Below are 18414 nucleotides of genomic sequence, written 5' to 3' on the forward strand. Positions count from 1 at the left end.
TACCTTCTGTAGTCATATGCCAATCAATGATCAATTACAAATTAATTAGTAATAATTATTAATTATTATTCACTAATTATTGCCTGGTAAGTAATAATTACTAGTCAGTAACAGTTGTGTGCTTAATTAGTTTCTAATAATTAACTAATCACTATTTTCTAATTGCTAATTACTAATTATTCACTAGTTACTAACTAATGTCCAATGAATTAAAAATTACTCATTAATGATAGTCAAGTAATTAATTAATACTAATTTATGTTACGTACCCGGTAAAATCAACTCCACAACAGTAATCGTAGAACAACTGCGAAGACACAAGAAGCGCGATCTCGTCGCTGCCAAGCCGAATTCACTTAATAAATGCACTCGCAGAATGTGAAAGAGTAGTCGCTCGCTTTAGTCGTAGCAGCATTCATCGCTACACGCGCAACAGTCACGTAGCAGAATGCAGCACTCAGGCACTTTCATCACTTTAGTCGCTAAAGTGTCCTCAAATTTTTGTACACAATGGCTAAAGCCACCTTTTCGGTTGGGCAATGCGTACAGGGGCAGGATTATTCTTGGACACCTTCCAATTCTGAAGCCCCTGCAGGTTATCATGCGTATATGTTAGTGGAATTAATATTCTAAGCTCACCATGCGTGTCAAACATTTTAAAGTTTTTCCTGCGGTCGCATTGAATATAAACAATTGCCGAAAACCAAAGGCTGCGTTTATGAAAATAATTGTGAGGCAGTTGTAAAAAAAAACTAAATACATTTATGAGCATATATAGAAATGACCCAAGTTTCTGGTGCGCCCCAAGGTTTTGCTTCTGAATTTTGCCCTGCATCACGTGAAATAATTCATACATGCCATAGAAAAACAATGGGGCGCGTTTTAAAAATTATTAGCAAACTATAAGCCTACACAGGAAAGACCTGGGGATATATTGATTGTTATCGATACGCTTAAGAAAAAAGTACTTGCAAGAATGCTTTCCCAGAAAATGTCCAAAATTTCTGGGTATGATCTTTCTGTTGCTGCAGCGGACTGGGGAGCAAATGAAACACGACGCCTTTCTCCTTCTAACGCTTGCGTTTGGAGTAAGAACAAGACAGGAGCTGCCTGAATCGGTAGAGACAATCGTAGAGGGACGCGGGGGAGACACTTTGTCATGCAACGGTCGATGGTGAGCATGCAGGAAGTGCATCAATTAAATGCTTGTCCGTGAACGATGCTGTGACTTCCCATGTTTGTAGGAGAAAGCAGCCTGAGGGACCATGAGTCGCCGCCGAGCATGAGCTCCTTCTGCGGATGGACTCGTCTTCATTTCCATGAGCTTATTGGTGCGCGGGCAGACGAACTTTTGGCGCAAACGCACTAGCACTGAGGAAGAAGGAAATTTTGGCTCGATGAAAACAGCACTTTTCATAATTCAAAATGACTTTGGATTGAGAAATCGCTGCAATGATGACATCTTAAATACAATCCAACGACAGCGCGAGACCGTGCTTTCCAATCTCCTTCCAGAATTGTTAGCCTCTGCTTCTGATAGAAATCTAGTATCATGTGACGCCGAAGGGAATTCAGCGGTAGTAGAGCCCAAGTGGCGGGGTGAAAATTGCGAGCTTTTGAGGGCAAATTTTTAAGGCCTTAGTCACTGAGCTTCAAGTCACAAATGAAGAATTGGTCTTCAAAGATAGAGCATATGGCAGCACCGTCATCGTTGGGACTCCACAGGTGCTTGGATATCTGACGCCATCGACCATGACGTCATCGTCCCTATAAATTCGGCACTACACCCTTCCATGGCACGGCGAAAGCGCTGCGAGCAAGGTGCTCAAAATGCTTCGTCTTTTTCTGGCACAGGTTAGTTATGTTTGCACCATACGAACTGACGATAGGTTTCTTGTTCTCTTGCCATGCCTACGTACATGTTTCAACTCTGTATATAACTGCTATTGCTCTTGTATGCTGCTTATTTGTGGTGATATAGAGATGAATCCAGGCCCAACAGTTGAAGAAATGCTCCAGACACTCATTGAGGGGCAGAAAGGCATTAGGTCTCGTCTAGAGGCAACAGAAAAGGCAATGGGGAGTTTTGGTGATCGCCTAAATAACATAGAGACAAATATAAAAGAGCTGCAGATGAAAACAGATGAAATTGAAAGCATATAAGCATAGCCCCAAGTGGTGTGCAGGATGCGATTACAAGGCATCAAACGAAGCTTGAAGACTTAGAAGATAGAAGCCGGAGGTAAAATTTAATTGTTTTTGGCATACAAGAAGATCCTACCGAATCGGAGTCGGATTTGCGCAAAAAAGTTCTCGATGATCTGTTTATTGCTAAATTGGTAGTGCAGTGTTCATCTGCAGCTCGAATTCATAGAATGGGCAAAAATTCTTCAAACCGCCCTGTCATAATGTACTTTCAGAACTACAGAGAAAAACAAGCAGTCTAGAGCAATGTTTCTAAACTAAAGGGAAATAAAATAAGAATCGATAAATGACTACAGCGCGGAAGCGTTGTGCGAACGCCAGCATCTTTGGCAAAGCGCAAAACTTGAAAACAAGGCTGGAAGTAAAATTTCCTTGGTTTATGACAAGCTCAAGATTGATTGGCGGTACTATGAGTGGGATGCTGTTTTAAACTCTCGAAGATTGATAGAGCGAGACACTACATCTAACCGCGCTACCTAACCGCACGTCCAAAGTGCGGTTAGTTTCTCTTAATGGGGGCAAAAACATTGTGAACAAAACAGATAAACTCGAGGAATGTTTGCTCTCTTTGGATCCGCACGTGTATGTCCTGGCAACACGTTCAAATCAATGACGATGACGTCGTCCCGCCAGGTTATCGATTATATCGGCGAGACAGAGGATCTAGAGGGGGTGGTGTTGATGTTGTTGTTAAATCCTCTGTCGATGTTGACGTCGAAAGCCAGATTGCTGAACATGAGAGACTTTTCTTGAAAATCAAAGTGAACGATGCTACATTTCATTTGTGTGCAGTCTATCGCGCTCCGGATGCAGATGAAAGCTTCTTGAATAAACTGTATGATTAATTGTTGTTGTCACGAAACAAAAATGTGATTGTAACTGGTGACTTTAATTTGCATTTATTAAATTGGAGCAACCTTTCTTTCGAACTATCTCATACGAGTGATATTATTCATGAAATTATGATTACTCTTGGTCTTGATCAAATAGTTTCTGAATGTACTCGCGAAAGATCAATTCTTGACCTTCTGTTCATTAGTGAAGCGTTTAGAGAAGGAACTGTTACAATTGAGCCTGGCATATCTGACCATAAGTTTGTTTCTTTTTTCTGGAAGGTTAAAAACGGAAAAACACATTCGTTGAATGTCGCTCAAGGAATACAGCAGAGCTGACGATGTTGCCATCATTGATTATATTGATGAAAATCTTGGGATCATAAGTGATGATGTTGAAGCTTCTGGCATCGGTTCGCTAATGTGCTTATAGGCATTGTATTCAAAATTTCGTTCTGGACAGAAAAATATTTACAAGGCGGAAGCATGCGGGAATTCCTCATGAAATTATACGCATTAAGTGCAGACTGAAGAGATGCCGTAAGAAGCACGGGACTTCAACGCCAGTGTTTAATGAAATCAAACAAGACCTATTATCAAAAGTGAGTAGCGCCAGGACTACGTATTTTTCGCACACTTTAGCAGAGTTTCTAAAGACCAACAATCCACAGAAATTTTGGTGGCACTTGAGTAAACCTAAAGATGAAATTAACAAATTAAAAGTTAGCGACACGATTATTACGGATGCTGCGGAAATAGCTGAGAATTTTAACCAGTTCTTTTTTATGGCGTGTTTAGAATTAGATGAATATGAAACAAAAGCAACGGCTGCACCAGAGAATGGCATTGAAATAACTCGTGAGGGTGTCCTGGACATGCTCTTGAAACTGGACACTTAAAAAACCGCTGGACCCGATGGTCTTCCGAATGTAATTTTGAGGCGATATTGTGAATAACAGGTTTTCTCACAGACATCTTTCAGCTGTCATTAGCAAGCGGAGAAATTCTTGCAGATTGGAAAATAGCACGTGTGGTTTTTGTATATAAAAAAGGTGATATATAGAAAAGGTGAGTTTGAAATTATCGACCTGTTTCCATAGCAAGCAGTTGCTGTAAAATTTTGGAGCATATTGTTGCCGGCTACCTGTGAAGGTGCCTGAGTGATCATAATCTCGTCGGATAATCAGCACGGGTTTAGGCAGGGGTTATCCACAGTTACTCAGACTGTTCTATCTGTGCACGAATTTGCGCGTGTGCTTGATATGTCCGGGTAAACGGATGTGGTTTTCTTTGACTTCAGCAAGGCGTTTGATAAGGTGCCACGTGGAAAACTTCTGTATAAGATGGAATGTATGGGTGTGCCTTTTTCTATCATACGATGGATTCAAGCCTATCTTAGAGACAGACGTCCATATGTAGAAATTAATAAGACCCCTTCTAGCGTCCTCAGTATTCAATCAGGAGTATCGCAGAGAAGTGTGCTTGGACCGTTGTTGTTCTTGATATATGTAAATGATTTAATTAGTGTTGTACCTACCGATGTATCTGCATATTAAGTTATTCGCAGACGAATGCATTGTGTTTACACAAATTTCATCCAGAAATGACCGCAGCTCTGTACAAAAAGCAATTTTCGCCATTCATGAGTGACGTGTGTTAAATGGGCTATGGAACTTAATCCTGAAAAAAACTGTTCTCTTACGAATAACAAAAAAAATCTCCCATTTTGCTTCCTTACTTTCTTCACGGCAGTACGATTTTGGAAGTTGAAAAATATAAATATTTAGGTGTAACTCTTGACAATAGGTTAAAACGAACAGCACATACTACTAATATTTCTACAGCTGCATTATGAAAGCTATGGGTTTTACGAAGAAAGCTACAAACTGCACCGGAATATATAAAAAAATTTGCTCATAAAACTTGCATACAGTCTTCACTTCAATACACTTCAGTATAGTTTGAGACCCGTACACGAAAAAAGTCATAATGCTTCTTGAAAAAGTCAACAGGAAAGCTGTTACGTTTATATTCGGAAAATATAGAAGGGAGGACTCCCCTACACAGTTAATGAATTTAAATAACATGCATGCACTGGAAACCCGCAGATAGATTGCCTGATTGACATTCCTCTCTAATAGTTTAATAGAGAAAAATAAGCTCAAGCTTCCAGAGTGCATTGAGCGTCCACTATTGAGAAGGACTCACAGTGTTAATGAGCATTCACTTATTCCCATTTTTGACAAAACTAACAGTTTTAAATTGTTTTTTCCCTAGAACAGTGGAAGATTGGAATTTGTTACCGCATCTGTTTTATCCTCACATAATTTTTCTGATGCATTACGTCTGTTTATCTGCTAATATTGTTTGTGTATATTTTGTATTTGTGTGCTCCTAATATTGTACAATTTTATTCTTTTCATTATGTAACAATGTGAATTCATTCCTGCTTGCGCCAAGCAATGGCCTGCAGTATTTTCAAATAAATAAATAGACTCACTACTTTTATCGTTGAATACCTACCTTTATTTCATGACTGCTCTATTTCGACTAACCGGAATCTTTATAAGCATAAAATTGCTTCCCTGACATATTCGTATGTTCATCTGAAGAAAATAATAACAGACGTTTGCCCCAATTTAATTTATCACTGAAAAGGCTGTCTGAGAAGAAGAAATGTCTGTTACACTCTGCCAAAATGTCTTCTATGCTCCATTAGGATACTTACCAATCCATTGCTGCCGAGTATAAAATCGCACTAAACCAAGTTAAGGAGTCATGTTTTGTTCCCACTCTGCCATCAATGCTAATTAATAACCCTAAATAATTTTGGAATATTAATTAGGAAAAAATGATCTCTCTATAATTAATCTAAAATACTTAGGTGGCCAAGTAATTCACAGTGAAATATGTTTGGATATTCTTAACGTGTTCACAGCTGTTTTTGCTAACAGTTCATATATTTTGTATCCTGATTATCTATCCTGTGATTTGCCTAATATCAACCCCATTACAATTGACCCTGTCGGCATCAAAAAGCGGAACAGCTCATGATTTCGCCACCTTTTGGTGTGCATAGCATTGACTCTAAACTTCTAAAGGATGTGAAAGTGCATAGTGCGATTATTCTTTCTAAACTGTTCCAACAATCACCAGAGTCTGGCTGTGTAAGCAACGACTGGAATGTGGGCAAAGTGGATCCCTTGCAGAAGTCTGGGGACAAGCATTCTCCTAAACTATCATCCCATCTCACTTGTTAGCATCCCATGTAAGATCCTGGAACATGTCACCTATTCTCATCTTGCCAATTTCTTAGACTGAAATTCTTTTTTCAATCATTACTAACGTGTATTTTGTAAAGCATTTTCTAGCGAGACCCAGCTTCTGTGCATTATACACGATCTACACTTCAAGCTGCACCTTTGTTCTATGGCAGACTGCGTATTCCTCTAACGCCTTCTATAAAGTCTCACTAACTAGTCCTTTTCAAACTGAGTAATCCTAATCTCGACCCTAACAATATTTCGTGGCTCCAGTCTTTCCCCACTAATCGTCCTCGATTTGCGACTGCAAATAATGCTAGCTCTCGTTCCTCTTTTGTGGGCTCAGGTGCTTTACAGAGTTCGGTCCTAGGGCCGAACTCTGCCCTTTATATTAACTTGCCTAACAACTTTGCTTCTTATATGTTTCTGTTTGCTGATTGTATTGTATACAGCGAAATCAAAAGTGAATTTAACATTTCTGTTCTTCAGTCTGATATTAACTAGTTTCTATCAAAAGTGAATTTAACATTTCTGTTCTTCAATCTGATATTAACTAGTTTCCAAATGGTGCAAATTGTGGCATGTGGAACTAAACACCAATGAATGTAATCACACGTGTTTCCCGACACAGTGCTGTACCAAACACTCTAGTACCAATACCTCAGTATGTATATAACTCCTAACCTGAGACACTGCATGTTGAATTCATTACTAACAATACCAACTGCATTTTGGAGTACGAGCATTGACATTTCCATTTTTCTTCTAGTCCAGTTAAACTACTGCTTTATAGGACACTTGTCCGACCTAATTTAGAATATGCAGCTTCTGGTTGGGACCCTAGCCTTGAATCACTATCCCCTCAGCTAGAGCGTCAAAAGAAGGTGTTGCATTTTGTACTTTCAAATTATCATCTAACTCCAGCATTACTACCATAAAAACCACCTTATCACTGCCACTGCTTTTTCACTGCACTAGAATTTCTTGCCTATGCCTGTTTCACAAGATCTATAACAATCCATTCCTTAACAGCCAGCTACTATTTACCCCTACATATATTTCAAGGTGCATTGATCATGCCCAGGAATGTAGGCGTTCCTTCATGTCACTCTAAACATTGTTTTTACTCATGGTCTCCAGCACCTCTAATAGTTGGAACTACTTTCCAAGGCAAGTAGTCAACATTACAGACTTTATTACCTTTAAAGCTGATGTATCATCCGTCTAAGTACTTGTCAACTTTCTTTGGATCTGCCACTTAGATCAAATTTGATTAGGCATGCAACTGAAAGTAAACAAGGCAACCATAAGGTCAGCACGCTCACTTGTGGTACGTAGACAGGTAAAAAGCCAGTGGTGGTCTGACCACTAATTTCTAACATTGAGCATATGTATAGCACAAGGCGGCAACAAATGCCTATGAAGACAGGATGGCATACATAGAATCATTATTGACATAAGTGTTTATCTGTCATTACTAAACCAAGGTCACATGTACAGGCAGGACATGAACAGATAGTGTGTGGCTAAAACATTCAGTAGTAAGCCTTGAAACTTGAGCACACATTGTTTCGAAAAAAAAAGAAAACTGTGCACACAGGCATGTGTAACACAAATAGTGTGGGTAAGGCATTATGAAGACAAAGCCTGTTAATAGGAGTCCATCACAAACATAACCACACATACTTTCAAAGCTTCAAATGGCAGGTGTAACAGAACATTCAGTCTTGTTTCCACTCGTTGTAGTCAAGGAGCACCGGAAGTTTCTCCTTACTGCCAGAAAAACTTACAGTCAGCAAGCCATTTAACGACCTCATTTTTTCCTGACACTCACCCACTTTCTCTGCAAAGAACTCCTTAAACTTGGAAGACAGTTTGCGTTTTTTCTTGGCCTCCAGTGGAGTCAGGCCCATCCAATTTGACAACAGATCATTGTCGATGTCTACCTCCAAGGAAGCGGTATCATCAGTAATGATGGCGGAAAGCTGCCACTGTTCTTTGGGGCCAACCTTCAACTTGCTTGTAGGCATAGCAATGTAGCCTTTGATAATCACCACTTGTGACATGTCTGGCTCTTTGCCATCCTTGAGGACAGAGCTCAGACGTGTGTACGGCAGAGATGCTACTGGCCCCTCATCGACAGTTTGTTCCAGGGGCCCCTCACTGCGGCAGTCGTGATTTGGCTTACTATCATGAGTAGAAGTGCTTGGCGGCGGCTCAATTCTTGATTCAGCAGTAATGGGATTATTAGAGTCTGTAATATCCTGTAAAGCTCCAGCATTTGCTGCCTCGGCTTGAAAGTCAAGTTGTTCCCGAAGAAGGTCTTCATCAACTTCTTCATCAGTGCAGTCCTGCATTTCATTTTCTGGCCTTAGCTTTTCCAGGTCTATCTGGCTCATCAAGACATCATCAGGGTCCACATCTGTGCTAGCAGCTCTATCCCATGCATTATCTACATCGACAGCAGAACTAGACATCCGAACTGTCAGCGAGTTACTGTTCGCTATGGGAATCGTTGTCGCCCTGCTGTCATCATGCTCGAAATCACGTCCACACCGTGATGAAATATTACCCGCACGAGCTCGCTCAGGCTGACCAGACGTTTGATCGCCACTACTACTGCGATTTTCGACCTCGTTCACACCTGCGGAGGGAACGGTAGCCCGTCGAGGCACGACTAAGTCGGCAAAGTGAGAAGGATCGCGGCCTAACACTCGACAAAGCAGAGCCTCTTGACAGTTGTCTTGCAGCAGGGGCTCGACCGCACCACCGAGAACACGGACGTTGTCCGCCCGAAGGAACATCAAGCCGCGCCGGCACTCAACAGGGCCAGTGACCAAGATCTTGATGCCAGGTCGCATGTCGACGCTCATACATGGCACCGGTTCAAACTCGATTGCCTGCATGTGTCGGGTGCCATCGGTCACGTCGAGCTTGAGCATTCTTTTCGGGTGCGCCTGCCAAGCGAACGGCTTTTCGTCCGGGTCCGCCCGAACGCCGGTGTTCTCGTTTTCGGTGTTGGTGATTTTCAGCAGCTGAGAGTACGCCGGCTGGCTCACGTCGTGCACGCTGTCTACTTGAAGAAAGAATGAACCTTTCAGCACCAGTTTGTGTGCGGAGACTGCGCTCTCAGGTAAGCACGTCATACCCAGCCCCCATAAATTTGTCAGCAGCAGTTGATAGTACAGGTGTTTGTACAGGTCACCACCAAATGCCGACGCTTGCGTAGATGAGCTTCTTTCATCTTCAACATAACGGATGCAAGCCTGCAACCAACTGCGGTTGACTTTGATGTGCTGTTGCGCGAACCTATCGGCGAGATCGTCTATTTCATTCATGATGCACACTACTTCACTTAACCACAACAAAGCTCTTCTTTACGTTAAGCGCATTTGACACGGGTACTACCAACATTCCAACGGCGTTTGAATGTAAAGTAGATGGGCAGAAGTACGGTAAAAACAATATTCGCGGCATAACATGCCAAACAAACTGCGGTCCTGCGGTCTGCATGAAACCAGAGATGAGAGAGCAATTAGTTTCGCAAATGTGAAAATAATTCAACGTTGAGAAATTAACCTAATAATATATTATGCGTTTACACACACACACATATTAACGTGCACAAATATGAATAAACAACGTTCTACAAAAAGAAACAAAATTTAATTAAACATGTCGCGCCATCTATAGGCTGCTACTACACGTAGTCGCAGTTGGCGGCGTTTTTGACTGTTCTGTACGAACGAGGCGGTGCAGAACACGGGGCAGCTGCAAACGGAATGCCAGCTGGAGCTAGAACTGTCCACACTTGAGACTGTGCGTGAAAGGACTCTTCAGTTGCGCCGGTCTCGTAACCTGGTTCTGGTAGTCTTCGATGGGATCCTTGTAATCTCCAAGCTGTTCGTCGTGCTTGTTGGCCGCGTTTGCCTGAAGGAAGAACCAGCCGCTTGTCAGCCACTTAGAGATGAGAAAACGAAATAATAATAATAATAATAATAATAATAATAATAATAATAATAATAATAATAATAATAATAATAATAATAATAATAATAATAATAATAATAATAATAATAATAATAATAATAAAGCAATGGTCGATTCATGCAGGTAAAATTCTCCTGTATACAGATCGTTTGGTTTGGTTTAGGGTTTAACGTCCCAAAGCGACTCAGGCTACGAGAGACGCCGTGGTGGAGGACTCCGGAAATTTCGACCGCCTGGGGTTCTTTAACGTGCACTGACATCGCACAGCACACGGACGCCACTCCTTTTCGCCTCTGAAACGCAGCCGCCGAGGCCGGAATTCGATCCCGCTTCCTTGGGCACAGTGGTCGAGCGCCGTAGCCACTGCGCCACCCCCCCCCCTTTTTTTTTTTCTTTATTGTCTAATTATCAGATTTTACACATAAAGAACATTACTCAGAATATTACGCGACAAATACATGAGTTAAAACCACGTAATTTGGGCTGCGTGATCTATTACAAATCAGTCATTTGCAGCAACATTTCCATTCTCGGAAGCCACTCAGGCACTTCATCTTGTGTCTTGAGAACTACAACAACACTCGCAACGGCTTCGCGAAAATACTGCCGTATTTTCCTCGCATCAACGTCTGCATGCCTGAAAGCCATTCTGGATCGCCAGATACTGTGCAGGCTCAATAACATGATCATGTCCAGCGGTAGCCAATATCATCTTCAATTGGTAAAAATCGAATTCCGAATGCATCTTTTTTAATTGTTCGTCGTAGAATGTCCCAGAAGAAAAAGGCTTCCCAACAGTCTAAGAAAACGTGTTCGATAGTTTCTGGTTCGCGACATATGAAACAGTGATTTTATTATTTCATATACAGGTGGCCGAAATTTCCGGAGTCCTCCACTACGGCGTCTCTCATAGCCTTAGTCGCTTTGGGACGATAAACCCCACAAACCAAACCAAACAGTGATTTTCCCAAGGTAAAAAACAACCTTTCATTTCTGAATAAGTCTTAACTTCTAGTGTACGCATTGCTATAGAGCTTGAAAAAAAAAAGTTTTTGCTCCCCCTGGTACAGCCATATTTTTTACTCGTTTAAGGACTGACTTCCATGGACTTGCACAGTACAACGATCTGTACAATGGGATCGGGAGAAAGACATCGCACAAGTCCTTGTAAAGTTTCCTTCGCGTCACAGTTGATAAATATTGAAACGAAAAACGGGCTTGCAATACACGACATGACATGTACACTTCTTTAAGGATTCCGAAAATCCTCCCTTGCATGCTCGCCGAACTTACACCAAATTTTGTTGTAACCAGTGTGCCACCCTAGGATTAATTTTATTTATAGGAAAGGAAAGGCGCAGTAACTGTCTCGCTTGTTTTCTGTGGACACCTTAACCGCGCCGTAAGGAAGGTGACAGTGAAAGTGGAAAGAAAGAAAGAGGAGCCGTAGTGGAGGGCTACGGAGGAATTTCGACCACCTGGGGATCTTTAACGTTTTTCTTTTCTTTATTTGGGATCTCTAACTTGCGCTGACATCGTACAGCACACGGACGCCTCTTCGTTTCGCCTCCATCGAAACGCAGCCGCCGAGGTCGGGTTCGAACCCGGGTACTCAGCTATTGCTTTCGCAATTACCAGGCTTAACCAAGCTAAGCCACTGCCAATTTGTTTTCCTTCTTCCTACAGCCACAACAACAATATTAAAAAGGACTGCTGCGCATGATTCTCGAATATTTGAGCATGGAGAGAATTCTGTACGTGCTGCGGGCTCGAACTCGACCGCCGGAGGCTGCACTTCGGAGGAGGCGCAACGGGGAGGCATCCATGTGTTGTGTGATGTCAGCGCATGTTGAAGATCTCAGGTGGTCGAAATTACTCCGCAGACCTCCACTATGGCTCCCCGTTATCTCTCTCCACTTTCACTCCCACTTCCTTCCTTCCCTTATGGCGTGGTTCAGGGTCCACAGAAAAGTGTGACAGACACTGCGCATTTCCTTTCCTGTAAACCAATTTAATTATTATTATTATTATTATTATTATTATTATTATTATTATTATTATTATTATTATTATTATTATTATTATTATTATTATTCAAATGTGGCTTAGCGAGGGCTCTCAAACGTGTCCATGTATATATCTCTATAATATAGATGTTACGAAGCCTCTGTGAAAGTAAAGTTGCAATGAACTTAAGGGAGCCTCCACAGCAAAACGGGCAAAAGGGAGTAAGACAGGCACAAAAAAAAAAAAATCTAGAAGCGCGAAGCTTCAAACGAGTGCAGGGAATTCACGGAGCTCACAGGGTTGGCGGCGCCACCAGCCGGAGACAGAGCATGGTCTGCGTTGTGGTTGGAGGCTCCGGCAGCCTCCTTGTTACGGCAGAACCAGCGGCGAAAGAAGTTGCGAATCGCTGCCAGCCTGTCCATACCCCAGCTCTTGCCTTGAGGGGCAGACTCGCTTCCCTCGTAGCACAAAACCTGCGCCGCGTGCAAAAGTTCATGGGTGCAGAGGGTTACCGGTCCATCCACCTGGTGGGGAATCGGTTTCAAAATGGCTTCATAATAAAAATAAGCATACACATGTGCAACCTCAAGGCGCAAAGTCAATGAGATCAGCAGTAAAAAGGTGTGAAGCGACGATAGCACCGTCTGCGTCACGCGGGGCTAATTGCGCGATTTTTTTTTTTTTTCATTGACAACATATACTGCCTTGCAGACCTGTCCTCATGAACATCTGCAGACCCATCTTGCTTGTTCGTTAATTAAGTTAGGTATCGTGTCGATAGCTACGGTTAGAATATTATTTACCAGAGCAGTTGCGGAGACAGTGGCAATTTCACAGTACCTATCGCCCTCACTGGTACACGGCAACGCCTCCAAAACCCTTGGTGCATTTTGCTGACGCTCTAATACTTTTCTCAAACGGGCCATGCATACAATCCCTCTTCAGCTCCTGCGTTTACTACCCTCGTGGTGAATCCGTCGCATCTCTCGATCATGCCACAATTTTCGTAACAGTCCACCAAAATGGGAATCCCGGCTAGACATCTGCGCTCATCCAAAGAACTTGAGCGTTAGCGACCTGATAAATTCTAAACAAAGAAAGGCTGCGGATGAAATCAGCTTTACTGGCGTTGTCAAAGATGTTCGATCTGTGCAAAAAAGGCTCCCATTGTCTCCTTGACCGGGCTTTTGTAACAGCGAGAGGTCCCTCTCAGCGCACTTAGCCGCGGGGTCGGATGAAAGTCAGGCTTACCACTCTGTTCCAGGCTGTCACATAGGAGGCGTACATAGACGACTCGCTGAAGTTGCGGCTAAACTCAGTCAGCCTGTTCCTGTCGTCCAGGTTCATAGACGGGCTCGGCGGTGGCTACCATGAGTACAAGGCTGCCCAACGCGAACCACGCATTCTGTGTCGAACCTCTGACGCTGCTGCTGACCACGCACTGAAGTGCGCGTGCTTCAGGAGCACCACACGCGCACGGAAGCGAAGACGACGATATCTGTGGTAAATGTTCCCAGTGATCAACAATCATAATTAAAGAAGGGCACTGTATTTGATCCTTCATTGGTGCCTCATGCCTATAAATATATATATATATATATATATATATATATATATATATATATATATATATATATATATATATATATATATATATATATATATATATATATATATATATATATATATATATATATATATAGCTTATTTCCTCTTGAATTCGGTCCAGTTCCCGAAAAGGTTTCTTTCTTTAGGTATGCCGACCTGTCTTCATAAGACATTTCTTTAGCCTCTTCACTGCATTATATATATTGCTCGCCGACGCCGTAGATGGCTTTTTACAACTGGAGCTATCAATTTAATGCATCGCGTCTGAGGAAAGGGCACACACCTAATTTACGCAACACCAGGGCCCGCTTAGAGGCATTAAGCGCGCTTTGTACGTAGCGCCATGGCCAGGTGCGAAAAACCGAACAGGTTTGATAAGATGCGATGCGCTAGTACTTGCTACCATTCATGGCATGCAACAAACGGCGGTTGCATGCCGCGGACAGGTACTGAGGAGTAATCCGGTTTCCAGAAAAAGCCCGTAATGCTCGGATCGAAGACAAGAGGAAAATATTATTCCTGTAAATAGGGTCGTGTCTGAAATGAGTCCCGAGCCTCCATGCGCAAGCCCATCAGGGGTGTGGAGCTTCTAGTTTGAACATTTAGTTTTAATACTCACCTATGGGGCTGAAACTACGAGGCTAGCGAAGACGGCTCTATACTTAAGTTGAAGACAACGCAGAGAGCTATTGAACGGAAAATGGTAGATGCAACGTTAAGAGATATAGGAAGCGTGAAGAGTGACTCAGCGAATAACTCGAGATAATGACGTTCTAGTAGAAATCAAGAAAAAAATGGATATGAACATGTAGTGTGAAGAGAGCATAACAGATGGTCTTTATAAGGGTAACAAATTATATTCCAAGGGAAGAAAAGCGTAGCAGGGGGCGGACGAGGTGAAGTTTGCAGGGGTCACCTGGATGCAGCTAGCACAGGCCGGGGATATTTGGAGGAGTATGGGAAAGGACTTCGCCCTGCGGTGGGTATAGTCTTGCTGATTATGCTGATGAATTAGCTCTGTAGCTGTAGCGGAAGGGAGAGACGAGCAACGTTTGTAGGATCGCCATCTATACTTGCGCTGTAGAGCTTCGCTGTCCCACCTACAAGACCTAAGTCTCTCAGATCAGCATAGCCAAAAAGGCACATGATCTTGCCCTTAGCGTCGGCCGTCCAGCCTTGGTGCCTGGATGTGGAGGGCTGAGTTGTAACGGACTCAGAGGCTTGCCGTGCAGGGGTAGGTCGAGATGAAGTAACGCAGGTCAACGTGAGAGTAAGCGGGGTGTTGCGGCAGCCGATCGTGGTTCGGGGCCATCGACTGACAATGCCTGGCATGCATGCTACACCTGCTTACGCTGTGTGAGCGAAAGCCTGGGCTGTGTGAAGGAACCCAGAAGGAATAGGAAGGCATAATGCTCCAGGGACAAGGTAGCGTACGTGCTACGCTGTACGTGTGATTAGCATCGGGTTGGATTTCATAGGTTCAGTTATTGACGAAGACTATTTGACAAAGTTATATGGCTGCGAGGGCTGTAACCCCAGGGTGGACGATGGAGTTGACAACGGTCCGATGGCTGATATCAGGTGAGCTGTCGAACACCTTGTGCAGATCGACAGCTACAATGATGTGGGAATGACCCTTGCACCTTTACGCGTTCTACTCAGAATGTGCAATTAAGCTATGTTCATAGTTGAGGGCGAAAGCCAGTCTGGAATGGGTGATAACTGGAGGTCCCAAGATAGTGCGACAGGGTAGATATGGATTCCGCCAGCTAGCAGACGGTGGAACTATAGGTGAGAGATCAGTTGCAATTTGGCAAGCTACTTTGGGTGTTCTCTAGGTTTTGGAATTGTGATAACTAGATTGCGTCCAACGTGGTGATGGGGGCAATTCGCCAGTGATGTTTGATTAGGTCGATTTTTCGTTAGCTGTGCTGACGCTGCGGAACTTGTTCCACGTGGTGCCATATATTTACCAGCTGTGCTTTTTCTTGACCTGGGAGAGATGGTGTTCCAATCCAAACCGGTAAAAAAAGGAGTTGACACAATGTGGTTGGATGGGGAAAGAATTTGCGCAGGCTGCCTCATGTTGAATCTCAGGAACAGTCCGGCCAGCGCGAGATTCTGTAGTATTTCGGGCCTTCCTCTTGCCGTCAATAGCCTTCAGAACTCTCCACAATTTGCGGTGCCGGCATTTTAGGATATGCGTGGTACAAAACTCAAGCCACATCTTCTGCTGGCGAGGCGTACATTTGGCATAGCGGGCTAGAGCTAGAGCAGTTTATTGTAATCTCTTCCAGAGAAGAGGTAATCAAATTCAACTTGCTTCCTGCTTTCACAGGGCCTTAGAAATGCTAATCAAGCGTTGTAATGTTTATTACTAGAGTGATCGTATTGGCCAGGTCTATTCCAACTGAAGCTAAACTGCGATATTTTTTCCCTTAAACTAGTTACAATTTTCACCTCGTTTATGGATTGCAGCGGCAATTGTTTCTCCCGCCATCAGTGATGCATATTAACAGTATGCATATTAATAGACAGCGCCATGCTGTTTGTAGTGAATCCAATTTACCACCCTTTATGTTAGTGGCAGTCTCGCTGTTCGAAAAACGCGCAAGCTATGTGCCGAATTATCTGTGCATAAGAGCTTCCTTCGCATTCTTGGGTTAGTCCCGCTGGCTGGCTTTATTGTTTAATTAGCTGTGCACGTGAAAACGATTAGGCAGTCGTGGTCAGCTGATACAAAAAGTTTGCTGATTAAGTCTTTCCTTACCGCGCCAAGTGAGCATCGTTATAGGCGGCTATCCACGACCTCAAGCGACGGTTTCGGAGCCTTCCGCGTTGTTTATGGACACGCTGCGCCATTTTTCTTGTAATCCGACAACTAAGTTTGGTTTTCAATGTAGTTTTCTTTTTTTCTCGCGCGTCTCTATTTTCTGAACGCTTCCCGAAGACACGGTAAACCTATTAGCCCGCTAAGAATGACTTCCACGCCAATTTCAGAGCCTAAGTAGAGTGTACTGGAACATTCCAGTACACTCTGTAGTCTACGAACTGTACGTCAGTGGGCGGACCACAGCACCATAATAGCCGTCACCTGTGCCTCGATGCGTGCGCCCTATCGCAAGGTGGAGTTATTCTGTGAAGGGATGAGTACGGCAGGTCTCGAAGGAGAGCGCACGCTCTCTATCGAGACTGGCCGTGTGGCAAGTGCCGCTTTCCGACCGATGACCGCCGTTGCGCTCCCAACCACGATGCTCCCCACGCTTCGGTGTGGTTCGATACGTGAGAAAAATGGGCACGGCGTTTTCTGGGGCAACATGACCTGGCGTTGCGCTCTCCAGTGCACGAACTGTTCGTGTGTGTGCAGGGTATGAGATTTCTTTATTCGTGAAATTAGTCGTTCATTTGCGTGCACTTTTCCCGTAGCGCTTTCCTGGGGGTCTTTAGCGTGCGCTGATATCGTACAACACAGGACTGCCTCTCCGTTTAATTTGGGATTTGGAGAAATTAAGAAGGCGTAGCATAATTTGGCTGGACATCATAGAATCGTTGACAGCGGGTGTAGGTGAAAACGTCCCCGGAAGAAAAGACCTCCGAAAAAGTGGCTATAGAAAAAGCGTCCTCAAGGAAAAAAATCCGACCTAAGAATGAACTCTTCCAGAATTCACATCGCAACAAATGCACATTTTATTCCATTCCAAGACGCGCGCCGCAACAACAGCCGTCGCAACCACAGCCGTTGACATAAATGTAATCATCATTTGGGACCTAGGTCCTTTGTTCACATGCAGAGCGAAAAAGCACGGTTAAAAAGCCATTCGACTCTTTATACTTTCTACGAATCCGAGCTCTACAGCTCGTTCAGAACTAGGTCAAATCAGCTCGGTAATATTACCCGCTGAGAAAAGTACAACCGAAGTCTCGCCTTGAGGAACCGCTCAAAACAAGGCTTCTATCCGGTGACGAGGTTCGACCTTTCTTCTGATGGTGTAAATCCTTGCTGTACTTCTGGTGGTGATATACAATTGGTTCACAGGAAGGGAAAGGCGCAGTATCTGTCACGGGGACGACGGCTGTTGTTGCGGCGCGCGTCTTTCTCTCCCTCTTCTTTTCCTTTCTTCTCTATTTTCTCTTCTGTCCCTCGAAGCAGCGGTGACTCAGCTAGAGCCAGTAGCAGGCCCGTGCCTTTTTTTTTTTTCCTTCTTCCTACAGCCACAACAAGTATCTGTCACGCATTGTTTCTGTAACCACGTCGTAAGGGAAGGGAAGAAGGTGGGAGTGAAAGTGGAAAGAGAGATAGAAGAGCCGTAGTGGCCACCACGGAGTATAATTTCGACCACCTGGAGATCTTTAACGAGCGCTGACATCGCACAGCACACGGACGCCTCTTCGTTTCGCCTCCATCGAAACGCAACCGCCGCGGTCGGAATCGAACCCGGGTACTCCGGCACAGTAGTCGGGCGGAACGAAGGCGGAGGCTTAACCGGTCGTTGACCATTGTCGCCTGA

The 18414-nt window shown here is 43.7% G+C and overlaps 2 protein-coding genes across 2 annotated transcripts; both read right to left on the bottom strand.

Annotated features, from left to right (window-relative positions):
• Positions 1–6420: 6420 nt before the first annotated feature.
• On the bottom strand, positions 6421–9829 carry LOC146198484 (recQ-mediated genome instability protein 1-like). The gene has a single exon (XM_084593985.1). The coding sequence runs from the start codon at positions 9637–9639 to the stop codon at positions 8023–8025; it is 1617 nt and encodes a 538-aa protein (XP_084450111.1). The 5' UTR covers positions 9640–9829; the 3' UTR covers positions 6421–8022.
• Positions 9830–10096: 267 nt separating this feature from the next.
• LOC146198485 (uncharacterized) lies at positions 10097–13768 on the bottom strand. The gene is made up of 3 exons (XM_084592600.1): positions 13550–13768; positions 12595–12771; positions 10097–10231 (listed from the first exon to the last, which is right to left on the bottom strand). Exons 1-3 carry the CDS (start codon positions 13643–13645, stop codon positions 10097–10099), a joined length of 408 nt encoding a protein of 135 aa, XP_084448726.1. The 5' UTR covers positions 13646–13768.
• Between the last annotated feature and the right edge of the window lie 4646 nt (positions 13769–18414).

This window comes from Amblyomma maculatum, chromosome 2 (assembly GCF_055883805.1).
Source record: "Amblyomma maculatum isolate TAMU_Amacu chromosome 2, ASM5588380v1, whole genome shotgun sequence".
NCBI lineage: Eukaryota > Metazoa > Arthropoda > Arachnida > Ixodida > Ixodidae > Amblyomma > Amblyomma maculatum.

Excerpts from the sequence above, each read along its gene's own strand:
- LOC146198484 (XM_084593985.1), bottom strand. The coding sequence starts at position 9,639 with ATGAATGAAATAGACGATCTCGCCGATAGGTTCGCGCAACAGCACATC.
- LOC146198485 (XM_084592600.1), bottom strand. The coding sequence starts at position 13,645 with ATGAACCTGGACGACAGGAACAGGCTGACTGAGTTTAGCCGCAACTTC. Across the intron at positions 12,772-13,549 it reads TGACAGCCTGGAACAGAGTG|GTTTTGTGCTACGAGGGAAG; the intron begins GTAAGCCTGACT and ends CACGCGGCGCAG. Across the intron at positions 10,232-12,594 it reads CTGGTGGCGCCGCCAACCCT|GCAAACGCGGCCAACAAGCA; the intron begins GTGAGCTCCGTG and ends TTCTTCCTTCAG.